This window comes from Balaenoptera acutorostrata, chromosome 14, assembly GCF_949987535.1.
Source record: "Balaenoptera acutorostrata chromosome 14, mBalAcu1.1, whole genome shotgun sequence".
Lineage (NCBI taxonomy): Eukaryota > Metazoa > Chordata > Mammalia > Artiodactyla > Balaenopteridae > Balaenoptera > Balaenoptera acutorostrata.
Window position 1 is genome coordinate 40,093,320 of NC_080077.1, and position 24,090 is coordinate 40,117,409.

Below are 24,090 nucleotides of genomic sequence, written 5' to 3' on the forward strand. Positions count from 1 at the left end.
AAGGCAAGATCTAACTGATGATCCCAAAGGCATGGAATTAGAATTCAAGCAAAGGTTACTTTAAAAAATATTAAGAGCTGGAAATATACATTTGAGAGCAATCCTACAAGCCAAAATCCCTCCAGAGAGGCAGGATAGAAAAAAGAAGAGAGGCAGGCAAAAACAGGATAAAAGACTGGGTACCTTGGGGAATATCCACAAGTAGAAGACAGCAAGAAAAAGAAAAGCTCTTAGAGGAAACAGAATGGTTAGGGAGATAGGAAGAGAACAAAGAGGTCCAGTGCCTTTAAAATCACCAGGAAAAGTTCTGTAGTAGAAAATCAATAGTGTTAAATAGTAATAGTGTTAATTACTTATAATCCTTACAAAAGCCCTTCATGTCAGGCATCAGCCATATTTAACAGATGGGGAAACAGAGCAAGAGAGGTTAACTTTCCCAAGATTAATAACTTAGCTAGTAAGTAACATGAGCCAAAAATGGAACCCAAATCTGTCTGATTCAAAACAAACCTTCTTCCACTAGCCCAGTGGCTTAATTTGGAGGAAGAAAAAAGAAAAAAAAAAAAAAGCTGCAGGCTACTTACAGTGGATATACCAAGACAGCACAGGCTTCGAGTAAATAAGCAAGACAATCCAGGGTTTCAAAAGAAATATAGAGTGGAAAAAAAAAAAGTAATGAATACAGCCACTCATTTCTACAGTTTTGTAGTGAAAGGATTAGAGGAGCAGAATGGTAAATGAGCAGAGCAACACATCAAAATGGAGATGATCTGTACCCACTGAAGGCAGTTGGAAAAGATCAAAGATAGAGAAAAACAGAGAGGCGGGGGGCAGGTGTACAAACTGGCTTTAAAAAGGAAGTACTTCCTCTAAGAAGAAAGGATATGAGATTCCACAGCTGATGAGAGTACCAGGGCATGGTGAATTATGCTCTGTGAATAGGGAAGTGTTGGCTGGATAAGGTCGTGAGGACAAAAGAATGTGATAACTGTTCCAAAGTTAAATTAAAATGACCTACTTGAAGACTGTGGGGATTTGTAGAGAGTCAGAATTACAGGATTTTATTTCCTTCTTAGTGATCTAAGGGAGAGATATTCTAAAAGGTCTCTAGATTCAGATTGGGGACAAAGACTGATAGAATCAAGAAGGGCTGTCAAGTTACTGTTAAACAAGTCCAAATAGGTCATTAACATGGATGTTGAATTCATTTAAGAGAGTAACATGGAAAGGAAATCTTCAAAGAAGGTGAAATCCATCCTGTGAGGCACTGATGATTTAGGAAAAATAAGTCATGTGACACTGACAAACTGTAGAATCTTCTGATGTGAGAGAAGCTGTATTTTAAGGAAAAAAATGCAAAACAAAGAACAACAAAACTTTTCAAGAAAAAGAACACAACAGAAAATGTTCACAACAGGAAATGGAAATAGGGGAAAGAACAAGATTCATCTGGATGAGACCAGGCCACATAGAAAGCTTTAGGTAAGAGAGAGAGGAGTGGTAGGAACAAGAGAAAAGAGAGCAAGGTTAGTACCAGAAATGACAGACAAGGATTCAAAGTCCAGACAACATAGGAATCAAGTTCATATAGGTGGTGGTGAGGACTGGAATAGGGGAATCTTAGGACTCAATACAAAAATTTTTTAAATATAATACCATATAATACATTTGACTGAAAAACATTAATTCCCAAAGTATTAGGAAGTGCCTCCATGCTGTTTCCTGGCTAATTATTTATACTATTTCCACTGATTTCTATTCAATGACAATTTACTCTAGAGCAAAACATAACACAGCAACAAGTCCAGACAAGACCTGGATTTAATAGTACTGTTGAACAGAGTTGATATGTTGTTACACAGGGATTAACTGAACTTCTACTCAGAGACGAATAGTGATCACCCTCCTTCACTGTCCTGAACCCATCTGTTCATTCTAATAAACAAAACCATTCAATTAAAAAAATAAACTGCAAAAACAGTGTAGAATTCAAGAATATGATGCATTGATTTATAAATACTATACATAAATACACAAACTGCCGGTACAACAAAGAATATTCAAAGTACCTACATCGACCAGGAGATCTGGGTCTATGCTAAACTGTCTTCCTGACAGCATGGCTTGGAAGTCCTCTAAACTGCAATCAATACTGTCAAGATAATCCAACAGCTCAACCCTAAGGAAAAAAGATTTTAAAAAAATCAAATATTAGGTTTCTTTGCTTTTATGTTTAAAATCACACTGCAGTCTAGCTAGGCAAAATATTCCTAGCAATTGCTGAATCCTTACCAATTCTTAACCTTAAGAGATCCTATTCAGTATTTAGGATTCAAAAAAACTTGGTTAATTGAGAACCCAAAGACTTTATACAAAACTTCAGTATTTAAAGAAAAAAGGTTCTGCAATAACCCAGTCTGATTTATCTTTTTCCTCTATACTATGAATTATAAAATGTTTAACCTCTTACTACTGGTTATTGCTACTAACTTCTAGTTTTCTTTTGCTATAAAATAAGTTCCTTCATAGAGATTGTATTATTCCACAGTCCTGATAAAAACACAAATACACACACTCACACACACTTTTAAGACATTCAAAAAGAAGTATTTCATTACAGAAATCTGAGGAATTGACAAGAAAATCCCAAGACTGCTCTTGGGATAATTAAATCTTTCTCAAAATACCATTTGCAGAGCTCAGCACTAACCAGAACAGAAAGGTTGACTACATAGGTTCATAACCTGAAAGGAAAATCATTCAAAGAGAAAAAGAACATGTGAAGTAAACAAAGAAAGCAAATAAATTTAGACAACCTTTAGATGAGACTCACTTTCCCAAAAGATTGATGTTATCATTTAAAATGGAATCCATCATGGTCACAGGATCTTCTGTGGTCAGACTAGACGAGCCATTTAGCTGGACGGCACTAGACATGAGAGGGCTGGTGCCATCACTGCCTGAACTTAGGGATTCTCTGGCTGGTCCACTCTGGTCTCCACTCTGAATGACAGGTGCATATTCATCTTCATTGTCATCTTCAACAATGACAATATCAGGGTACTGGCTACAGCTAGATCAGCAATATGAGAAAAAACCAATTACATTCTCAGACTAATCCAATAAATTCACCCTATCCAGTCACTCTCCATGGAAACTCTCTCCCAAAACCACCTGTCAAAAGGCTTTTCTTGGGTGTGTAGTTTAATGAAAAATATTGATACTTCATACAATATAAGACCACAAAGAATCAATTAAAGGTCTTTAACTCCAAACTTTAAAAGTAAGAATTAATTCTCATGACTTTTTGCTGGGAGTCTTTTTGCTGGAGGGAGGGCGGTTATGTGCTTGAATAATTTGGCTTAATTTTTCAGTTCAATAATTAAAATATGAGTCAGATATAAGTTTATCAAAGAATAAAGTAGTTTTAAATTTAGATCTCTGATAAAAAAAGAGTAATATTTTGGGGGCTTCCCTGGTGGCGCAGTGGTTGAGAATCTGCCTGCCAACGCAGGGGACACGGGTTCGAGCCCTGGTCTGGGAAGATCCCACATGCCGCAGAGCAGCTGGGCCCGTAGCCACAACTACTGAGCCTGCGCGTCTGGAGCCTGTGCTCCGCAACAAGAGAGGCCACGATAGTGAGAGGTCAGCGCACTGCGATGAAGAGTGGCCCCCGCTCGCCGCAACTGGAGAAAGCCCTCGCACAGAAACGAAGACCCAACACAGCCATAAATAAAATAAATTAAAAAAAAAAAAAAAAAAAAGAGTAATATTTTCAAAAATTTTATTTCACAATCTCCTTACTTGGAGGGATCAGATATAACATCCTCATTAGTTTCTGGAATAACTGGGATATTTTCTTCATCTGCATTATCATCAGTAACGTCATAAATAATGATATCGTCTGAAATCCGCTCCCTTGGCTTTAAACCTTCAGTCCTACTGTGGGGAACCTAAAAAATCAGGTAGCAAATATATCAAAAAAATGAAATTATTTTGACTACCAAACAACATACCATTTAAAAAATGTTACCTGGGCACTGAGATACAATGGTAAGCAAAACAGATATGTTTTCTGCCCTTATGGGACTTAATACACTAAATTGGTATTAACAGAGGTATGAGATGTATTATCTGCATGCTACTTAACTATTTCTTTTACTGTAAGGGACTTTAAAGATGACATGCCTCAGAATGTTTCTATGAAAAGATCTTCAAATTTTAAAGTATTTTTTATACCCAAAGAGTAAAAAAGTCTTAGGACTTCATCAGAAATCTCAAACATAACCAGATGGCCACTGGGCTGATGGGGATTATTTCATCTTAAGCTACTCTGTTTGACGCCATGTTTTATTCTTACTCATTAAATGGTTTCTTTAATAGGGGGAAATAAACACTTCAACTATTCCACAGCTAAATGTCAGTCTGGCATTTTAGCAATTATTATTTTTCTTAATTCAGCTACAGCTATATTCAGACTATGGATACACTAATAAAAAAACATTCAATTCTCCAAAGCAAACTAAAGTCATTATTATAATAGAAAATTCTATCAATTTCAACTCTAGATATTACAGAGGCAAAAGATGTAAATCAAGATAAATTAAGAAATCTTCACCCATTTACATGAGTCTTCAATCCTAAAAACAGGTATGCTTGATTATTTAAACAGTGGGAAGAGGAACCAGATGTCAGGTTAACTCTGACTTGCCTGAGAACAAAAATCTCAATACTTTAATAATAAATCTAAAGCAGTATTTAGAATTCTAAGATTTGAAAGTAACAATGATAATCAGGTATTAAAAGAAGTCTGGACTCAACTAATTGCCACTGGGTATAAGTTTGACAATTTATCCAGAGAGCTTGTGAAAAAATGAAGGTAAACAAAAATATTTTTTTTGAAATTGCTACAGTAAAAGAGTCTAGGTCTGTACACATTTGTAATAAAAGTTGGAAACAAAATAACCAATGGACAAGTGCATAATTACATTATCATAATATTCAATTAATCTCATATAGTAAAGATCAACTAAATCTCTATGTTTAATAAATCTCAAAAGCAAGACCAAGTGAAAGAAGCCACACTGCAAAATGATATGTACAAAATAATATCATCTATAAAAAGCTTAGACATATGCAAAATAATACCAAATATTGTTCATGGATTCACACATCAAATAGCCATGGGAATGATATATACTAATTCAAGATAGTGATTTATCTCTGGGTGACAGGGGAGACTGGAGAGGGAGAGAAAAATGAACTTGGGAACAGGCAACTGAGACAACTATATTTGTAATAGTTTATTTCTTAAAATAATCTAAAGCAAATGATAAAAAATGTCATGATTTTTAAAAGCTGGAGGATGAACAGTTAGATTATTCACTAAACTTTTTCAAATGCATGACATACTGCTGTAATAAAATTTAGTTTGAGATAATAAATATAAAACAGAATTTTAAAAATTACTTTATGATGGTGATTATCAGCTGGTTCTTTTACTATGTGCTGAAACAAATTCTTCTTTTGAGCTCCATTAGTGTTTAGAAGTAGCGGTCTGAAAATCAGAAGATATACATGAAGTTCAGTGAGCAAACATACATGGAGTTTAAATTGCTTCTAATAATTTAGCCACATATAAACACACTCATTTTAATAATGAATAAAAAATTTCAGTACACAAGAAACTCTTAAAAACGATTACCTCTTTGGAGGGGTATGGGGGATGAGTGTATCTACGGCTTTTATTTCTCCATTCTTCTGTGTTATCTTTGTTATAATAAACGCTATAAATTACTCTCCCCAAATCTACTTCATTGCTGACTGAACTATATAACTCTTTATGGTACTTACATAGTAAAAAGTAGGTAATATCACAAAGACTCAGTGGAAGTAGAGTTAATTCTACAGAATAAGCTGTAAGTATAACCAAGCTCTGCTAAAATCCTTTGCCTTACAAGATAATCTTTTTCTCCTTCTACTTATTCCTTTGTCCACTGTTTTCCTTATGTTTTAATTGTGACAAAGGTAGTTACTGACATTTATGGGTATCACAACTCATGGCCAATGTACAGGTTTTTAAAGACCCTTGTGAGTGGATTAAACATGAGATATCAAAAAATTTTTTATGCTTTTTTCAGCATGCATCCTCTTTTTAAGAGTTTCTCTCACTGAGGCCTTCTAATGCTACAATAATTTGCTAATGTGAATGGAAGATGAACTCTTTATAAACCGTATGTATGTAAAACGACCATTTAGGCTATCCTAATCTCTCAAAAACAGCAAGATGACAATAGTAGGAAACACCACCACTCTTGAAATGTTAGAAGTATAATTTAACAAGGGAGGACTGTTCATCTGGGACAACACGCATATAACTCAGCAAATGTAGACCATTCATGATTAAATTCTAACATGTCTGGTTGTCTATAGATAGGTCAAAATGTATTATCATAAAATCTTACCTTTTGCGTTTTAAACTCACAAGCTGGTTATTCTGAACCAACGTAACAATAAACTGGACAATCTAAAAGGAAAATATAAATAAGAAATACTCCATCACAGATTCTTAATTCTTTAGTCTATATTACAAGTCTTATAAAATTAATTCAGGTACTGTATGTCCTCTATTCTAAGTCACATAATTTCTCACATATTAACATTTTAAATTTGGATGCATCTTACAATGATATTTAAAGAAATATACCAGCATCCAGGCAGAAGAACAACCTGTGATAAAGTTGCTGCTACCTAAGATATAGAGGTACCTAGGACATCCATCTACCCATATATCTATCTATATATCTAGCTTCCTACCCACCCATCCATCTATTTATCTATCAAATATTCAGTTCAATTATTTGTCTTGATGATAAGTACCAAGCATGCCTGGATACAGATCCCTATTTTTACTTAAAATTCTTTCAAGAAGATTATGATGCAGAAAAGAAAACTGATGTTTGACAGATATTTTTCTTATACCAGGTAATACAATTAGAGGCAAAAGAAACTGCCAACTCTCTCAGAATAGATCTTAATATTTTCAAGTTAGAAAAAGTTTATTGGCTAACTCTAGAAAAATTATTATTGAGACACTGAACATCTGTCAAAGCTTCCTGCTGACAATCACAGGAAGCTGATTTAATCTTCAAAGTCTGATTAAATTTAGAAAAAGACTATTAAACAGATCAAGACATGCAAACAATCCTTCATATTTTATGATAGTGTTTCTTAAAGTGTGGTCCATGGACCAGCAGCACTGGCCTAGGAGCTTTTTAGACATGCAAATTCTCTGCCTCACTCCAGAATTGCTGAATCTTAAATACTGAGGATGAGGTCCAGCAACATGTGTTGTTTAGCAAGACCTCCAGGTGATACTGATGTGAATGTGAGAACCACTGGTTTAGGGTATGCCTTGAAATTATACTGCCTAAAGGAGTTAAAAAGGTAAACTATTAAAAGCAGTATAGGGGCTTCCCTGGTGGCGCAGTGATTAAGAATACGCCTGCCAATGCAGGGGACACAGGTTTGAGCCCTGGTCCGGGAAGATCCCACATGCCGCGGAGCAACTAAGCCTGTGCGCTGCAACTACTGAGCCTGCGCTCTAGAGCCCACGAGCCACAACTACTGAGCCCACGTGCCACAATTACTGAAGCCTGCGCGCCTAGAGCCCGTGCTCCGCAACAAGAGAAGCCACCGCAATGAGAAGCCTGCGCACCACAACAAACAGTGGCCCCCACTCGCCACAACCAGAGAAAGCCCGCATGCAGCAATGAAGACCCGAGGCAGCCCAAGATAAATAAATATTTTTTTAAAAAATTTATTTAAAAAAAAAGCAGCAGTATATCACTGAGATGTTATGAATAAAGGCCAAGTGACTGATGACAATTTAGACTCTGCAGAAGAGTTCCTTGTACAACCTTTATGAAATATAATTACGTAATTAAAACAGAGAACTGTCCATTGAAAATACACATTGTATAGCTTTAATATTGTACATTCTCCTCCAAACGAGGCTACTAAATGGTTTGCCTTACAATCAGTATTAACTTTGCCATGGAGAAAAATATAGACATTTTAGTTGAATAGTTAGACAGCATTAGAGTCTATGAAAAGGAGGTTAGCCACTAAATTGCTTATTCAAAAGAAAATGCTGACAGCTGATGAAAAGACAACATTTAACCTTAAAGGTATCTATGAAATAGTCCAATTACTTTTTTTAATTTATAAAAAAGTGTTAGGGAAAATTCTTAAAACATTAGTTGGCTGAATTTACAAGAACATGAATCTCTGGCTAAATTTCTCCTGAAATTTGCTGTGTATTTCAGGTCTCTTTTGACACTTTGGCATTATGTTTTAGAGTTCGTTTCCTGAAGGAGAAGATGAGGCATTTAACATTTACATCACTGGACTTCTTTAGCTGACAAGTTCTATAACAGACACCTCCCATATATTATTCCAATTAATCCAAGGCCAAACAGTAAATGGTAGAGTTAGAAACAAATTCCAGGAATAGAGAAAAAATTATCGCCTGTCATCATGCATTATGTAAACTCCCTAACCCCACTAAAACACATAGATTCAAACTCAAATTTGAGCAGAAAGAATGTTAGCTTTCATGAAAAACTGAAATGTTAAATAAGTATTTTACCAACTATCCTTGCTTTCAAGAAAAAAACCCCAACAAATTATGGAGTACTGTGAGTTGATATTTAACCATAACATTGTTTTCTGAAAAAGATAAACAGATTTAAAAAATAAAGCACAGGTTAAGGTAAACCTATCAGTTAAAATCAGGTATTCTTAAACAGGGCTTCAAGTTGGAATCGACTATGGAAGTTTTAAAAATACATGTACTTGGACTAAACACTTAAAGTTGAATCCTACATTCAACCTTCACTTGCATACTTATTTTTAAAAATCAGTATATCTGTTTTGACTATGGGCCAAAGGCTACAGCTACCATTCATCTCTGTGTTCTAAGCCTGCTCCACTACACCCATATCCTTTCAGTCATAACACTATTTTTAGCTAACGGCCTCTGACTAGGAACAAACTGAAGCTCTCCCACCCTCCCTGCCCCCATAAAACCTGTTGCTTAAACTTAGTCCAGTTTACTCATGAGCAAAAAATAGCTGCCTTAATTACTTTTATGTTTCACCTCTTATTAACATATGAAAGCTGATATGAGAAGATTAAACCACAAGGACACAATTGCAGCAGAGAGATTTTCTGTTCCCCCAGTAATTTTCAGCTTATATACTAAAATCTAGGATTTATTTTACAACACTACATTAACTGCTTTTCTGCACATACTAATAGTGGCATACACTTATAACTCATTTTTTTGAACACATAATTTGATCGACTGACTTGAAAATATTAGTCATTTATCTTCCAAGACCATATCTATGCCTTTTAGAATAAAAAATAGTAAGACAAAAAAAAAAAAAATCCCACACAGTAAAGCTATGTCTTTTATATAAAATGTTAAGAAATTGGTAGTATATTGATTATACTACCAAGAATGAAGTATAATAAAGTTGTTATATCAGGCAAAAATATTTTACTAAAAGTTAACGAAACATTATCTGGAGGTATGGAATGACTACATTTAGCTAATAAGAAATTTTTTTTATTACAAAGAATATGTAACACTTGGCTTAATTTGTTTGATTTCATAGTTTTACTTCTGTGTGCCCAATACATAAGAAACTAAGATCAATCACTGACTACTGAATAGAGATTTCTGGGGGGGTCACAAATGGTACTCATTAAACAAATGCAGATTACAGTCACAGAGAAAAAAGCTTACCTTTCGAATAACTTGTTGCTGTTGTGCATGTTTTGCTCGTAATTCTGACACCTCCTTCCAAAGGGACTCATTCTCACTATGTTATCATTTATGAAAAATAAAAATAAAAAAATTCAGTCAGACAAGCCAGACCTCAATATCTTTAATTAAGAATACCAGACTTGAACTAGTTTTTACTATATATCTTTATGAGACTAGGAAAACTTTGGTTCAATTACACAGACTGGCAACTAACCCTGACACAACTCCAGAATCCTTCCTTCCTAACTGTAGTATCTTCTACTCATGGCAATGTATGCACAAAAACTTAAGATTTATGCTTACATCCATACATAGTAGGCCATTTACTCCTCTGACAATCTGCTTCATTACTTCTTGTTTAAAAAATAAGCTAACTTTTCAACTATGGCTACCATGTGAATTCAGGACTTGTGCTTAGGAAACGATTCTTAAAGGGGAAATGACATTTACCCAACACTTGCTATGCCAGGCACTATTCTAAACATTTTATGTGTATTACTTAAACTTCTCTAAAATCTGTCAAGAAAGGAATTCTCTATTTTATAGATGAGAAGACAGACTCAGAGAACTGAGAAGACTTACCCAAGATCACACAGACAATTTGGTTAAGTATTGATGTTGAGCTAAAGTCTATAAGACTCTAAAACTGTCTAAAGATCTGTCTCAAACACAAGCATATAAATGTTTGGTTTTTTTAAAGCATATTAAAAAATGTGTTTTTTTAAAAGCATATCTAAATACATGACAAACCAATTATATGCCCAGCAGTAATAGTTTTTTTTTCTTTCATTCACCACCTTCTATTGAAATTGCAGTTATTAAATGTTAGCAGCAATGATAATTTTGAGAAGGCCTGAAAGATAATTCCTCTATTAAATGCTCTAATTTTTGCTCTTTTGTTAATTTACACAAAAGCCATCTTCCTCAATCCAAACTATTACAAAAGGGACTGAATTTAAATATAGAGGGCACAGAAAATAAGATTCTGATACTTACTGAATAACTACTGTACTTTTTCTGACTCAGAAATATAAAGATACTGTCATCTGCCTACTAAAGATAAGTAGGAGAATGGTTACCACTAAGACTTACAGGATGAATTTGGGATCCCATTCCTTAAAAGCTAAACCTGAGATTCAAGGAACTGGGTCAAAGGGCACTTCAACAGACACAAGATACATAGAGTAAACCAACGTAAGTGCTTAAATAAAACATGCAAAACAAGCAAGCTTCAAATTAAGGCTTATTGAAAAAGGGAATCAAAGTCCAAGGTTACTCTCAATGAAGATACTTGAGTTAAGAATAGCTAAACTAACGTCCCACAATTGAAATGGGACAGACAATACATAAAATAACTACTCTTAAGACCTTGGCGCCTATTTACTGTGAGAATTCCAAGTACTTACTAAGAAGAGAAATATAGGTCTACTCTATACACAAGTTGTTACTGTGGCATTAGGATAACGGTGCCAAAAATTGTACTAAAACAAAATACAGCACTTTTCTGTAGATAAAAGGTTTGAATATCACTTTCCCAAGTCTATGTAAAGTAAGTATCAAGTAGGACAAGTCTCTAGTGTCCTTTTTTCCCTATTTTTTGTGTCCTACTTTTTCCTAAAAGATAGGCCACATAGAAAATGTCCTAAGAAACTTCTATGAAAGAAAAGTTAGGTAACGTATGTGGTATTTTTTTTTTAAAGATTTTTTTATGTGGACTAATTTTAAAGTCTTTATTGCATCTGTTACAATATTGCTTCTGTTTTTTAATGTTTTTTGGCCATGAGGCATGTGGAATCTTAGCTCCCCAACCAGGGATCGAACCCACACCCCTGGCACTGGAAGGTGAAGTCTTAACCACTGGGTCCAGAGAAGTCCCTGTAGTATGGCTTGTGGTCCTCATATGTGCGTAAACATATGAAAGTCAACCTAAGTAGAATCATAGTTTCCTACACCAACTTAATGATCTATTATTTCATCAGTAACACTTGTGTATCAAATTGTTTTGACTGACCAGGTTTATATATTCTTTCGACACCATCATGAAAATACAATATTGGGGTAAAGTCTATGGCTACAAATAAAAAATAAAGGGAATCAATACTTAAGAAAAAGGCTTTTGATCTTGGCTTCAACAATGTAATCTAGGTACTTAAAGCACCAACCTCCAAACCTCAACACACACATACACACCAACCCCCATATTAGGATTGTATTTGGAAATAATACTTTACCTTTTTAATTCAGAAAGCCTGGACTCAATAGTTTCTTGTTTTACTTGAACCTTCTGAGCACTACTTATAATTTTTGTTAAATCTTCCTGACGAATTTTATTTTCTTCTGGTTTTGCAGATGAAACCTTTCAAAAAGTAAATGTAGGAAATTAAACAAATACTAAACACCATGATTATAATTCAAAACTTCCCTGTTATAAGATGTTTTTGTAGCCTGTCCAGGAAGTGAGATTTACTTCCAAAAGCCCAGGAAAAGAATAGACTTCATAGCTCAAAGAGAGGATAAGGAATAATCAGTTTATTTATATATTTTTAATGTGGAAAAGTTTCCATGAGCAGGAGCAACTTAAGGGCTTTTTTTTTGTTTTCATTTCCTTCTGTCAAATTCCCTGTAATTTCCCCAAGCCTATTTATTATTGCATTCCACTTTTAATTAAATTTATGTAGAATAGTTGCACGCTAAGACCATGTTCTTTCATGGCCCACTACCCTTTTACCGCCCCCCACCCCACCTTGTGAATTTAGTCAAAATATCTTATTTCAGCAAAACATATCATCCATTCAAAAATGTATTATTAAATTCCTACTATATATAAGGGACTTATTCTGAGCACTAGATATTCAGCAGTGAACTAAAAAAAAAGGCCCTCCAGACAGCTGACTTTCTAGTAGGAACTTATGTTTTTTAAGCTAAATTATAAGGAGTGAGCCATCACAATATAGATGACTCCTTATCCTAAGTCAGAATGTAAACATTTCCTTTCCTCTAAAAAGTGTTTAAAGACTGAGCCCTCCATACAGTTGAGCGCAGAGGAAAAAAAAAAATAGAGGACAAAATAATTAAAGCTTTATTAGTTTAAGTTGTCCCAACAAGAAAACCTGTGTATTTCAGTACCTTCTTAATTTCAACAAATGAAATATGTCTTGGCCAAGTATACTACATGTTAATGCCCTAATTAAATCATGTTAACAATAGCTCACCTTCCTTTTAATGTTCTCCAACAAGTCATCCTGGCCTTGTTTGAAGTAAGGATGCTGAAATTCAACAGGACCATCTCGTTCTTGCTTCACAATTCCAGAGTCAATATGTACTACTTTACGAAAACCATCTGAAAAAGATTCAAAATTCAGATTTTGAATAAAATTTTAAATAGACAAAAGTAAAAGCTTTAAAAATTAATGGTGCTTCTATGGAATATATTTTCCTTTATCAACCTAATGGGGGAAATGGTTTAATCAGTGACTGATGACAGTACTCCAATTAAACTGCTGTCCATACTTACACATATTTAGTTGCCTCACAAAACTTGCCATGTTATTGTGCTTGAAATATTTGGGAAGAATTTCTTTTGCAAATCTTTGTTCATCCAAAACCAGAAAACTTTGGCCATTCTGAAAAAAATTGAAAACGTCAATTAGTTAAGATCCTCTGAAATTAGGTGATACATATGAACCCCAAAACTTGGCAGTCCTTCCATGACACCTTCAGACCATCATTTTATTCCTGTTAATAGCAGCAAAAACAAACTGCAATTAAGTTACAAATTTCAATTAAGCTCCAAACTGCAATTAAACTTTCTGATGTCAATCTCAAAAGTTTAGGAGTATGTATCAAACCAAAAGCTGCATCAAACTTTATAGTTAAATATTAGAAAGATTTCCATTCTTCTAATCAAAAACAAATAAAATACAGTATGTAACTAGTATAATTACTTAACAATGTTTTAAAGCCAATGCAATTAAGACAAAAATAAGATAAAATTTGAAAGTCATATTTTATCAATAAACATAATTATATCTTTGTACAATCAACTGAAAAACCACAAGAGAATTCAGTAAGATATCTAGCTACTAATTAACACACTAATAACGAAAGTTCAGAAAGAAAAATTTTTTAAAAATCCCATTTACCACTGCAACAAAAAGAATAAAATACATAGAAATAAACCTACCTAAGGAGACAAAAGACCTGTACTCTGAAAACTGGAAGACGTTCATGAAAGAAATCAAAGATGACACAGATGAAAAGATATAACATATTCTTAAATTGGAAGAATCAATATTGTCAAAATGACTATACTACCCAAGACAATCTACAGATTCAATGCAATCCCTATCAAATTACCAATGGCGTTATTCACAGAACTAGAACAAAAAAATCTTAAAATCTGTGTGGAGACACAAAAGACCCTGAATAACCAAAGCAATCTTGAGAAAGAAAAAATGAAGCTGGAGGAATCAGGCCCCTTGATTTCAGACTATACTACAAAGCTACAGTTATCAAAATGGTATGGTACTGGCAAAATAACAGAAATATAGATCAATGGAACAGGACAGAAAAGCCCAGAAATAAACCCATGTACCTATGGTCAATTAATCTACAACATAGGAAACAAGACTATACAATACAGGAAAGACAGTCTCTTCAATAAATGGTGCTGGGAAAACTGGACAGCTACCTGTAAAAAAAAATGAAATTAGTATACTCTTTAAAACCATACACAAAAATAAACTCTAAATGGATTAAAGACCTAAATGTAAGACCAGATACTATAAAACTTTTAGAGAAAACATAGGCAGAACACTTGACATAAATCACAACAATATCTTTTTCAAGCCATCTCCTAGAGTAATGGAAATAAAACCAAAAATAAACAAATGGGACCTAATTAAATTCCTCTGCACAGCAAAGAAAACCACAGACAAAACAAAAAGACAAACCAAAGAACGGGAGAAAATATTTGCAAACTCCAAAATTTACAAACAGCTCATGGGGCTCAGTATCAAAAAAACAAGCAACTCAATCAAAAAATGGGCAGACGATATCACCTCACACCAGTCAGAACAACGATCATCAAAAAACCTACAAACAATAAATGCTGGAGAGAGTGTGGATCAAAAGGAAGCCTCCTACACTGTTGGTGGGAATGTAAATTGGTTCACCCACTACGGGAAACTATGAAGGTCCCCTAAAAAACTAAAAATAGAGCTACAATATGATCCAGCAATCCCATTCCTGGGTATATATCCAGAAGAAAACATGGTTTGAAAGGATTACATGCACCCCAATGTTCACTGCAGCACTGTTTACAATAGCCAAGACATGGAAGCAACCTAAATGTCCATCGACAGATGAATGGATAAAGAAAATGTGGTACATATACCCAATGGAATATTACTCAGCCATCAAAAAGAATGAAATAACGCCATTTGCAGCAACATGGATGGACCCTGAGATTACTATACTAAGTAAAGTAAGTCAGACAAATATCATACAATATTGCTTATATGCAGAATCCAAAAAAAAAAAAAGATACAAATGAACTTATTTTCAAAACAGAAACAAACTCACAGACTCAGGGAACAAATTTATGGTTACCGGGGGAAGGGTGGGAGGCAAGGGATAGATTGGGATTTGGGGATTGACATGTACACACTACTATATTTAAAATAGATAACCAACAAGAACCTACTGTATAGCACAGAAAACTATACTCAATATTATGTAACAACATAAATGGGAAAAGAAATTGAAGAAGAATAGACACACGTATAACTGAATCACTTTGCTGTACACCTGAAACTAACACATGGTTAATCAACTATGCTCCAATATAAAATAAGAATTAAAAAAATAGTCACTAGTGTATTTCCATATAAAAAATAAACAATTTGAAATTTCCTTCTAAAATAATCAAAATAATATGGTAGTGACATAAAAACAGACCAATCAATGGAACAGAATAGAGAACCCAGGAATGAACCCTCATATATACAGTCCAAGAATTTTTGACAAGGATGCCAAGACAATTCAATGGAGGGACTTCCCTGGTGGCGCAGTGGTTAAGAATCCACCTGCCAATGCAGGGGACATGGGTTTGAGCCCTGGTCCAGAAGATCCCACATGCCGTGGAGCAACTAAGTCCACGCGCCACAACTACTGAGCCTGCGCTCTAGAGCCCACGAGCCACAACTACTGAGCCCGCGTACCACAACTACCGAAGCCTGCACGCCTAGAGCCCGTGCTCTGCAACGAGAAGCCCGCGCACTGCAACGAAGAGTAGCCCCTGCTCGCCGCAACTAGAGAAAGCCCGCGCGCAGCAACGAAAACCCAACTCAGCCAAAAAAAAAGACAATTCAACGGAAAAAGAACAGCCTTTGCAACAAACAATGCTGGTAAAACTGGATACTCACATGCAAAAGAATGAAGTTGACTCCTTACCTTATACCATATACAAAAATCAACTCAAAACAGATCAAAGGCTTAAACGTGACAGCTAAAACTATAAAAGTCTTAGAAGAAAACACAAGGGGGAAAAGCTTCATGACAACGGATTTGGCAAAAATTTCTTGGATAACGCCAAAAGCACAGGCAACAAAAGCAAAAACACACAAATGAGGCTGAGGCTACCTCAAACTTAAAAACTTTTGCATAAAGAACACTATCAAGAGAGTGAAAGGGTAACCCACAAAATCGGAGAAAATATTTGCAAATCATACATCTGATAAGGGGTTAATACCCATAACATACATTAAAAAAAACTTCAACTCAACAACAACGAAAAACAAGCCACCTGATTAGCAAAGGGCAAAGGACTCGAATAGATATTTCTTCCCAAAAAAGATACACAAATGTTCAATAAACACATAAGATGCCTAGCATCACTAATCATTAGGGAAATAAAAAGCAAAACCACAATGAGATATCACTTCACTCATTAAGATGGCTATTAAAAAAAAATACAAAAACCCAAAAAATAAGTATTGGTCAGGATGTGGAGAAACTGGAACCCTTTTGCACTGCCGGTGGGAATATAAAATAGTGCAGCTGCTATGGAAAACAATACAGTCGTTCCTCAAAAAATTAAACACATAATGACTAAATGATCCTAAAATTCTACATATAGATCCAGAAGAATTAAAAGCAGGGGCTCAAAAAGATATTTGTACACCGATGTTCACAGCAGTATTATGCACAATAGCCAGAAGATGGAAGCAACCCAAACGTCCACTGACAGATGAATGGATTAACAAAATGTGGTACATACATACAATGGACTATTATTCACCCTTAAAAAGAAAGAACACATGCTACAATGTGGATGAAACTTAAAGACATTATGCTAAGTTAGACTAGTCACAAGAGGACAAATACTGTATGATTCCACTTATATGAGGTATCTAGAATACTCAACTTCAAAAAGACAGAAAGTAGAATGGTTACCAGGGGCTAAGGAGGAGGGGATTGGAAATTACTGTCTAATGAGTATGAAGTTTCAGTTTGGGAAAATGAAAAACATTCTGGAGATGGATGGTAGTGACGGCTGCATAACAAGTGAATGTACTTAAGGTCACTGAACTGTACACATAAAAATGGTTAAAATGGTTAATCTTAAGATATATGTATTTTACAACAAAAACCTAAAACTAAAATGGAATAAAAAACTCCAACAGAAAAATATCAAGTATCTAAAAATAAATTTTAAGACTACACAAGACCTTTAAGGAAATATTAAACTACAGAGAGACAGTGTTGTAAAGATGTCAAGTCTAATTAAGTTAACCAGTGCATTGACTTCTCTCTCAATTAAAAAAAAGTTTTTGGAGACAAGGTGAATAGATGCTAACACAACCAAATATTAGATACTAAAGTTCATTTCATAAAAATTATGTAACAAATAGGCAAGAAAATACTGAAAACAATGGAGAGAGAGGTGTTAACCCTACCTTACACAGACAACAGAATTATAGTGTCTACAAGAGTTTGGTACTAAAGAAGGGATACTCAAATAGCTGAATGGACAGACTAGAGAGAACAGAAGCAGCAGCAAATCTATTTGAGAATTTAATAGGTAATAAGTAAGGGCAGCATTCAAATCAGGAGGAAAAATTAGGAGGGAAAAGGATTAGTTAATAAACTTTCCATTTGGAAGGAAAAAACAAAAGCTCAATGCTAACTCAAAGCTACCTCACTCTTTATAACCAAGCTTTTGAAAGCATCACATAAAAAACCCCAGAAGTCATACAGGTAAAAATTAATAAATGTATTCATGGAGACTACTAGCTGCCTACCTTATCTTCAGATTTCTCTACTTTTTTTATTTTTTAAAACTAAAATTGTATATATTTAAGGTGTACATGATGATTTAACATATATTCACACATGCACAGTGAAATGACTACTACAAGTCAAGCTAATTCACCAAACTAAAAAGCTTCTGCACAGCAAAGAATAATCAACAGAATGAAAAGACAACTTAATGGAATAAAAATACTTGCAAATACATATCTGATAAAGGATTAATATCTAAAATACATAAGGAACTCTCACAACTCAACAGCAAAAAGATGCAACCCAATTAAAAAATGGGCAAAGGATTCGATTAGACATTTTCCCAAAGAATACATACAAATGGGCAACAAGTATGTGAAGAGGTGCTCAACATCACTGATCACCAGGGAAATGCAAATCAAAACCACAATGAGATATCACCTCATACTTTTTAGGATGGCTATTCCTAAAAAAACAAAAAAACGAACCAGCAAGTGTTGGTGAGGGATGAAGAGAAAAGGGAACCTTTGTATACTGTCAGTGGGAATGTAAATTGGTAATGTCATTATGGAAAATGGTATGAAGGTTCCTCAAAAAGTTAAAAATAGAACTACCATATGATCCAGCAGCCCTCTTCTGGGTATATACCCAAAGGAAATGAAATCAGTATCTCTAAGAGATATCTGTGCTCCTATGTTCACTGCAGCATTATTCACAATAACCAAGACACAGAAACAACCTAAATGTCCAACAAAGAAAGAATGGATAAAGAAATTGTGAGATATATATATACATACTTTATACATATATTGATATATTTTATACATACATACCCAATGAAACATCATTCAGCCTTAAAAAGAAAAGAGATCCTGCCACTTGCAACAACATGGATGCTCCTCTAATTTCTTACTAACACAATTTTGTCTGATGCTACAAATACATTTCTCAGTCCCTCTTAGAAGCAAAGGTGGCCAAATAACACATCTGGCAAACAAGATATAAGCAAAATGGATTGAGCGGAGCTTCCACAAAAGCTTCTAAAAGGGAAAAGACTCAAAGTGTCAAACCCCTACATCTCATATTCCTGCTCAGAACCTGGAGCCAACGGCTAGAGCTCCAGCAATTACTGAAGTAGAGGAACTAAGTATGGCTGAAAGGTTGAGAAGGTGACTCAGTATCTTCAGATGTAAGAGAAAAATACAGTACATCTCTATTTTGTTTAAGCCATTGTTGTCTGGATTTCTATTACTTGTGTCTGAACTTAAACTTAACTGGCAACAGACATTTAAAAAATTCAATAAAGTTGAAAGCTTACTAACATAAAAATATATCCAACATTTATGACAAACGATTAACTGCATTAATTAAAATTTTTCTAACAAATCAGTAAGATGCAACACCCAATGTGAAATTTAGAAGATCGGATCTCATTCATAATAAAATGTACAGCAAAATAATGATTTTCACTTATTAGATTGGCAAAATTTTTAAAGTTTAAAAATAACCACTGTTGGTTATTAGGTAGTAGCTATTAAAATTTAAAAATGCATACATCTTTTTCTATCTTAAAAGGACTTTCCCTCTACCTTACTTCCTCTCAATCTACCCATCCCATCTGTCTTTTCATTCACTGAAAAATTTGACAAACAAATATTTTAAAGCCCCCTTCTCCAATTCAGGGCCATCTATTTACTCTCACTAAAATTTGGTTTCAGTTTTTGTGCCTCTACTGAAACTGTTTTTTCTAAAATGCCAAATGCCAAATTCAATGCCCTCTTTTCAGTCCTCATCTTCCTACACCTCTCTGTGGCATTTCATTTGGCACTTCTGACACTCCCCTTCTTAAATGCTCTGCTCTTATGCCTTTGAAACTATACATTGGGTCTCCTATCTCTCATATTTCTTTTCAATTGTCTTCCAGCTATCAAGAGGTAGTGGGTTTTTTAAGTTTCTATCCTTGATTATGATACCTTTTATACTCTTTCCTTAGGCAGTCTCATCCACACCAATTTCTCTAATTACTGACTTTATTATGTATAATGATTATCACAACTATACCTCTGCCCCTGACCATCTCAAATTTCCCACTTGAATTTTTTCAATCGTTAACATTTTTACACAATGTTCTTTGACTCACTCACTTGTCTATTTCAAACCCATCATCCTACTCCAAAATCAACTTTTTCCTGTATTCTCCATCCCGGCATGCTCTGTCCCCTCTAAGCTACCCAATTAATTTTGTCATCAATAACAAAAAGGCAAATTAAAAATTCTCAATTTTAGGGCTTCCCTGGTGGCGCAGTGGTTGAGAATCTGCCTGCTAATGCAGGGGACACGGGTTCGAGCCCTGGTCTGGGAAGATCCCACATGCCACGGAGCAGCTGGGCCCGTGAGCCACAATTGCTGAGCCTGCGCGTCTGGAGCCTGTGCCCCGCGACGGGAGGGGCCGCGATAGAGAAAGGCCCGCGCACCGCGATGAAGAGCGGTCCCCGCACCGCGATGAAGAGTGGCCCCCGCTTGCCGCAACTGGAGAAAGCCCTCTCACGAACCGAAGACCCAACACAGCCAAAAATAAATAAATAAATAAATAAATAAGAAAATTGTTTAAAAAAAAAAAAAATTCTCAATTTTAACAGCTAGTAACTTAAAGGGGAAATATTTAAAACATTTCCTTTAAAAATAAGAAAAAGGGATCCCATGATCGCTGCTTCTATCTGACACCCTGAGGTGTCTTAGCCACTGCAAAAAAGAAAACAGAAGGTATAAGGGTCTGAAAATAAGAACAAAACTGCCATATCCAGACACCTATGGATGTACACTTAGAGAATCCAAATCAGTAAAATGATTAGCTCACTGGTTTATTATCCATATACAAATGTTACTTGTATTTCTAATTACCAGCAACAGCAATTATTTTTCATTAAAGGATATCATTTAAAATATCTCTAAAATCTAACAAAGCTGTGCAAGATCTAATTGCAAAAAATATAAAACTTTATTAAATAACAAAATGAATTTAGAAAAATGCCTTGTTCCCATGAATATATCATATCATAAAGATACCTATTTTCCCTAATCTGATTTACAGTTTCAGTACAATTGCAATTAAAAAAATCCTAATAGGTTTGCTTTTTTTCTTTAATGGAACTTGATTTTAAAACATATATGGAAGAGCAAAGACCAATAGTAGTCAAGGCACTCCTGAACACTAGGTTGCCCTCCCAAAAAGCTTTACAGAGCTACAGTAATTAAGACATGTGATACAGGAAAAAGGATAAATTATCCAGTGGAACAGAATAGAGAACCTAGACACAAAAACACAATCTACATATAATTTTGCTTATAAGACAGAGGTAGCAACACAAATCACTAGAGGAAGAAGAAACTGTTCAATAAAGAGGCTAAAACAACTAAATATGGAAAACAATGAAACAGGATCCCTTATACCACACACAAAAATCAATTCCAGTGAATTAAAGATTTAGATATAAAATTCAAACCTTTAAAACTTTCAGAAGAAAAAAAAAAAAAGAGATGGAAAAGTATTTTTCTCTCCTTGGGGTAGGAAAGCAAAAACATCCTGAAGAAACAAAGAACATGAACCACAAAAAAGGCTGATCTATTAAATTATACTAAAATTAAGAACTTATACTCATCAAAAGAAAGTAAAAAAAAAAGCCACAACTAGGAGACGACAGAGGCAACACATACATCCAAAAAGATGCAGAATTACGAGTAATTCCTACAAATAATAAAAGATAAATCACCCAATAGAAAAATGGTCAAACATTTCATAGAATACGAAACACAAATGGCCAATAAATATGAAAAAGTGTTTGAACACATTAATTATGAGGGAAATATAAATTAAGACCTCACTGAGATAATATTTTATATCCACTAGATTGGTAAAAACTCAGAAGAATGAGAATATCAAGTTTTGAAGAGACAAATTAATGGGAAATCTCATGCATGGCTAAAAGGAGTACAAGCTGATTTGACTTCTTTGGAAAATAATTTAATCTTGAGGTTGAGCATGTCTTACCTTATTTTCCAGAAATTCTACTCTTCAATGTAGGTGTAACTACCTTAGAGAAATTTTTGCTTATATACACCAGAAGAGGTGTATAAGAAAAGTCAAAACAGCATTTGACATGGTTGATCATCTCTTTCTTGAACCATTTTCTTCCATTAACTTATATGACCTCACTCCCTTGTGTTTTCTCCTTTCTCACTGTTCCTTCTCAATCTCTCTTGCTGGCTTTTTCTTGTCTTCATACCCTCTAAATATTAGAATACCCTATCTTGCAGGTCCTTGTATCTTCATCTGTCTCCCTGGATGATCTCATCCAGTCCCATGGCTTTACCACTCACAAGCTCCAAACTCCACCTTGAATGCCAGAGTGTTACATCATCTAAATAACCTACTCAACATTGCCACTTGAAGGTCTTGGAGTACAGAAGTCATTCATGCTGTTCTCCTTTCCAGCACTGCACTTCCCCAGCTCCTTTGAGATAAGGTGTGGTCGTATGATCACGTGTGGTCAGTGAAATGCAAGCAAAACAAAACATGTCTGAAGTAATACTAGCGATCCATTTGTAATCTCAAAGTTAACATGGCCAAACAGAATCCCCACCTGCACTTTTCCGAATCTTCCCGCATCTCAGCAAATGGCACCATCATCCATCCGTTGCTCAGGCCAAATACATGAGTCATTCTAATTCTTTTCTATCTCTCCTCCAACTCCAGAAAATTTATCATTAAGATCCGTGACCTTGCCTTCAAAGTAGATATTACATCTGCTGCTCACCACCTCCACTGCTATTACCCTAGTCTCAGCCACGCTATTTTCAATCCCATAGTGGAAAACTGTGATAGTCTTCTAACTAGTTCCCTCAATTCCAATCTCCTTACCATGCCCTAAGGCCCTATACCATCTGCTTCTGCCTACCTCTCTGACCTCACTCTCATGTTATCTAAAGATAATCCAACCACATGGGGCTTCTGCAATCATATGAACATGCTATGCTCAAGGCCTTTACATTTTCCATTCCCCTTTGCCAGACCCATCTTTTCTAATCATTCAGATCTCTGCTCACATATCACCTCCCCAAAGAGGCTTCATCGTCACTCTACCTAAAATACAACAGATTCCAGTCATTTTACATGCTAGTTATGAACTTACTGCGCCAAATTCATTCTTCAATGTCTGCTCTGCAAATATGGAGCCGGAGTCTTAACTATCTTTCTTTTCGAGCACGAGCACGGTGTTAAGCTTTGTCATGGGAGATACTAGAGAGATATTACAAGAGGAAGGGATTACCCTTCCTGGTTCCAGTGTGTCCTTGGCAGGTTCCTGCTGTGCAGGAAGGTTCTCCAGCACCTAGCTCTTGCAGTGCACAGAAGGCAGCAGCACCCTAAGGCCAGCAGCTTCCCCCAACACTCCCTCTCCTTTGGGAGGGTTCAAATCAGAGTATCTCTGGCCAGGCATCTCTCCATGAATAGCTTTCTAGGGTACCCTAGAGCACAGGTTAACAAACATGTTCTTAAAGGGTTAGACAATAAATATTTTAGGCTTGCAGGTCATAAGGTCGTAACTCTGCCCCTGTAGCAAGAAAGCAACTACAGACAATATGTAAGTAGACTGAGCATGGCTATATTCCAAATAAACTTTACTTTTAAAACACATGGTTGGCCCACAGGCCATAATCTGCCAACCCCTGCCCTAGAAAGCATATTTCCCGGCAAGTTCTGAAGGATGGATTTCTAGTAAGTCTCACTAGTGTGGCATCAGTGAAGTCTTTGCCATTCAGTGAGATATGGTCATTCTCTCTCCAACAAGGTCTTAGACTTCGGGGAAGGGCTCTTACTTGGGCACTCGCTCTTAGGCCTACCAGTGATGGTTGCTTCTTATAACTGCTATTCCTATCTTCTTTAGAGTTTTCTTTACCCCAATTCTCCTGATATA

The 24,090-nt window shown here is 35.3% G+C and overlaps 1 protein-coding gene across 2 annotated transcripts in view; it reads right to left on the reverse strand.

Annotated features, from left to right (window-relative positions):
- The window catches only part of HSF2 (heat shock transcription factor 2), a 38,744-nt gene that overhangs the window by 9,702 nt on the left and 4,952 nt on the right, over positions 1-24,090 (reverse strand). For both annotated transcript variants that reach the window (XM_057527971.1, XM_057527972.1), the window contains exons 2-10: positions 13,350-13,458; positions 13,048-13,175; positions 12,067-12,191; positions 9,815-9,890; positions 6,465-6,526; positions 5,470-5,557; positions 3,805-3,953; positions 2,834-3,073; positions 2,074-2,179 (exon numbers count right to left, since the gene is read on the reverse strand). In XM_057527971.1, the coding sequence (XP_057383954.1) occupies positions 2,074-2,179; positions 2,834-3,073; positions 3,805-3,953; positions 5,470-5,557; positions 6,465-6,526; positions 9,815-9,890; positions 12,067-12,191; positions 13,048-13,175; positions 13,350-13,458 (1,083 nt within the window). The remainder of the gene's footprint in view (positions 1-2,073; positions 2,180-2,833; positions 3,074-3,804; positions 3,954-5,469; positions 5,558-6,464; positions 6,527-9,814; positions 9,891-12,066; positions 12,192-13,047; positions 13,176-13,349; positions 13,459-24,090) is intronic.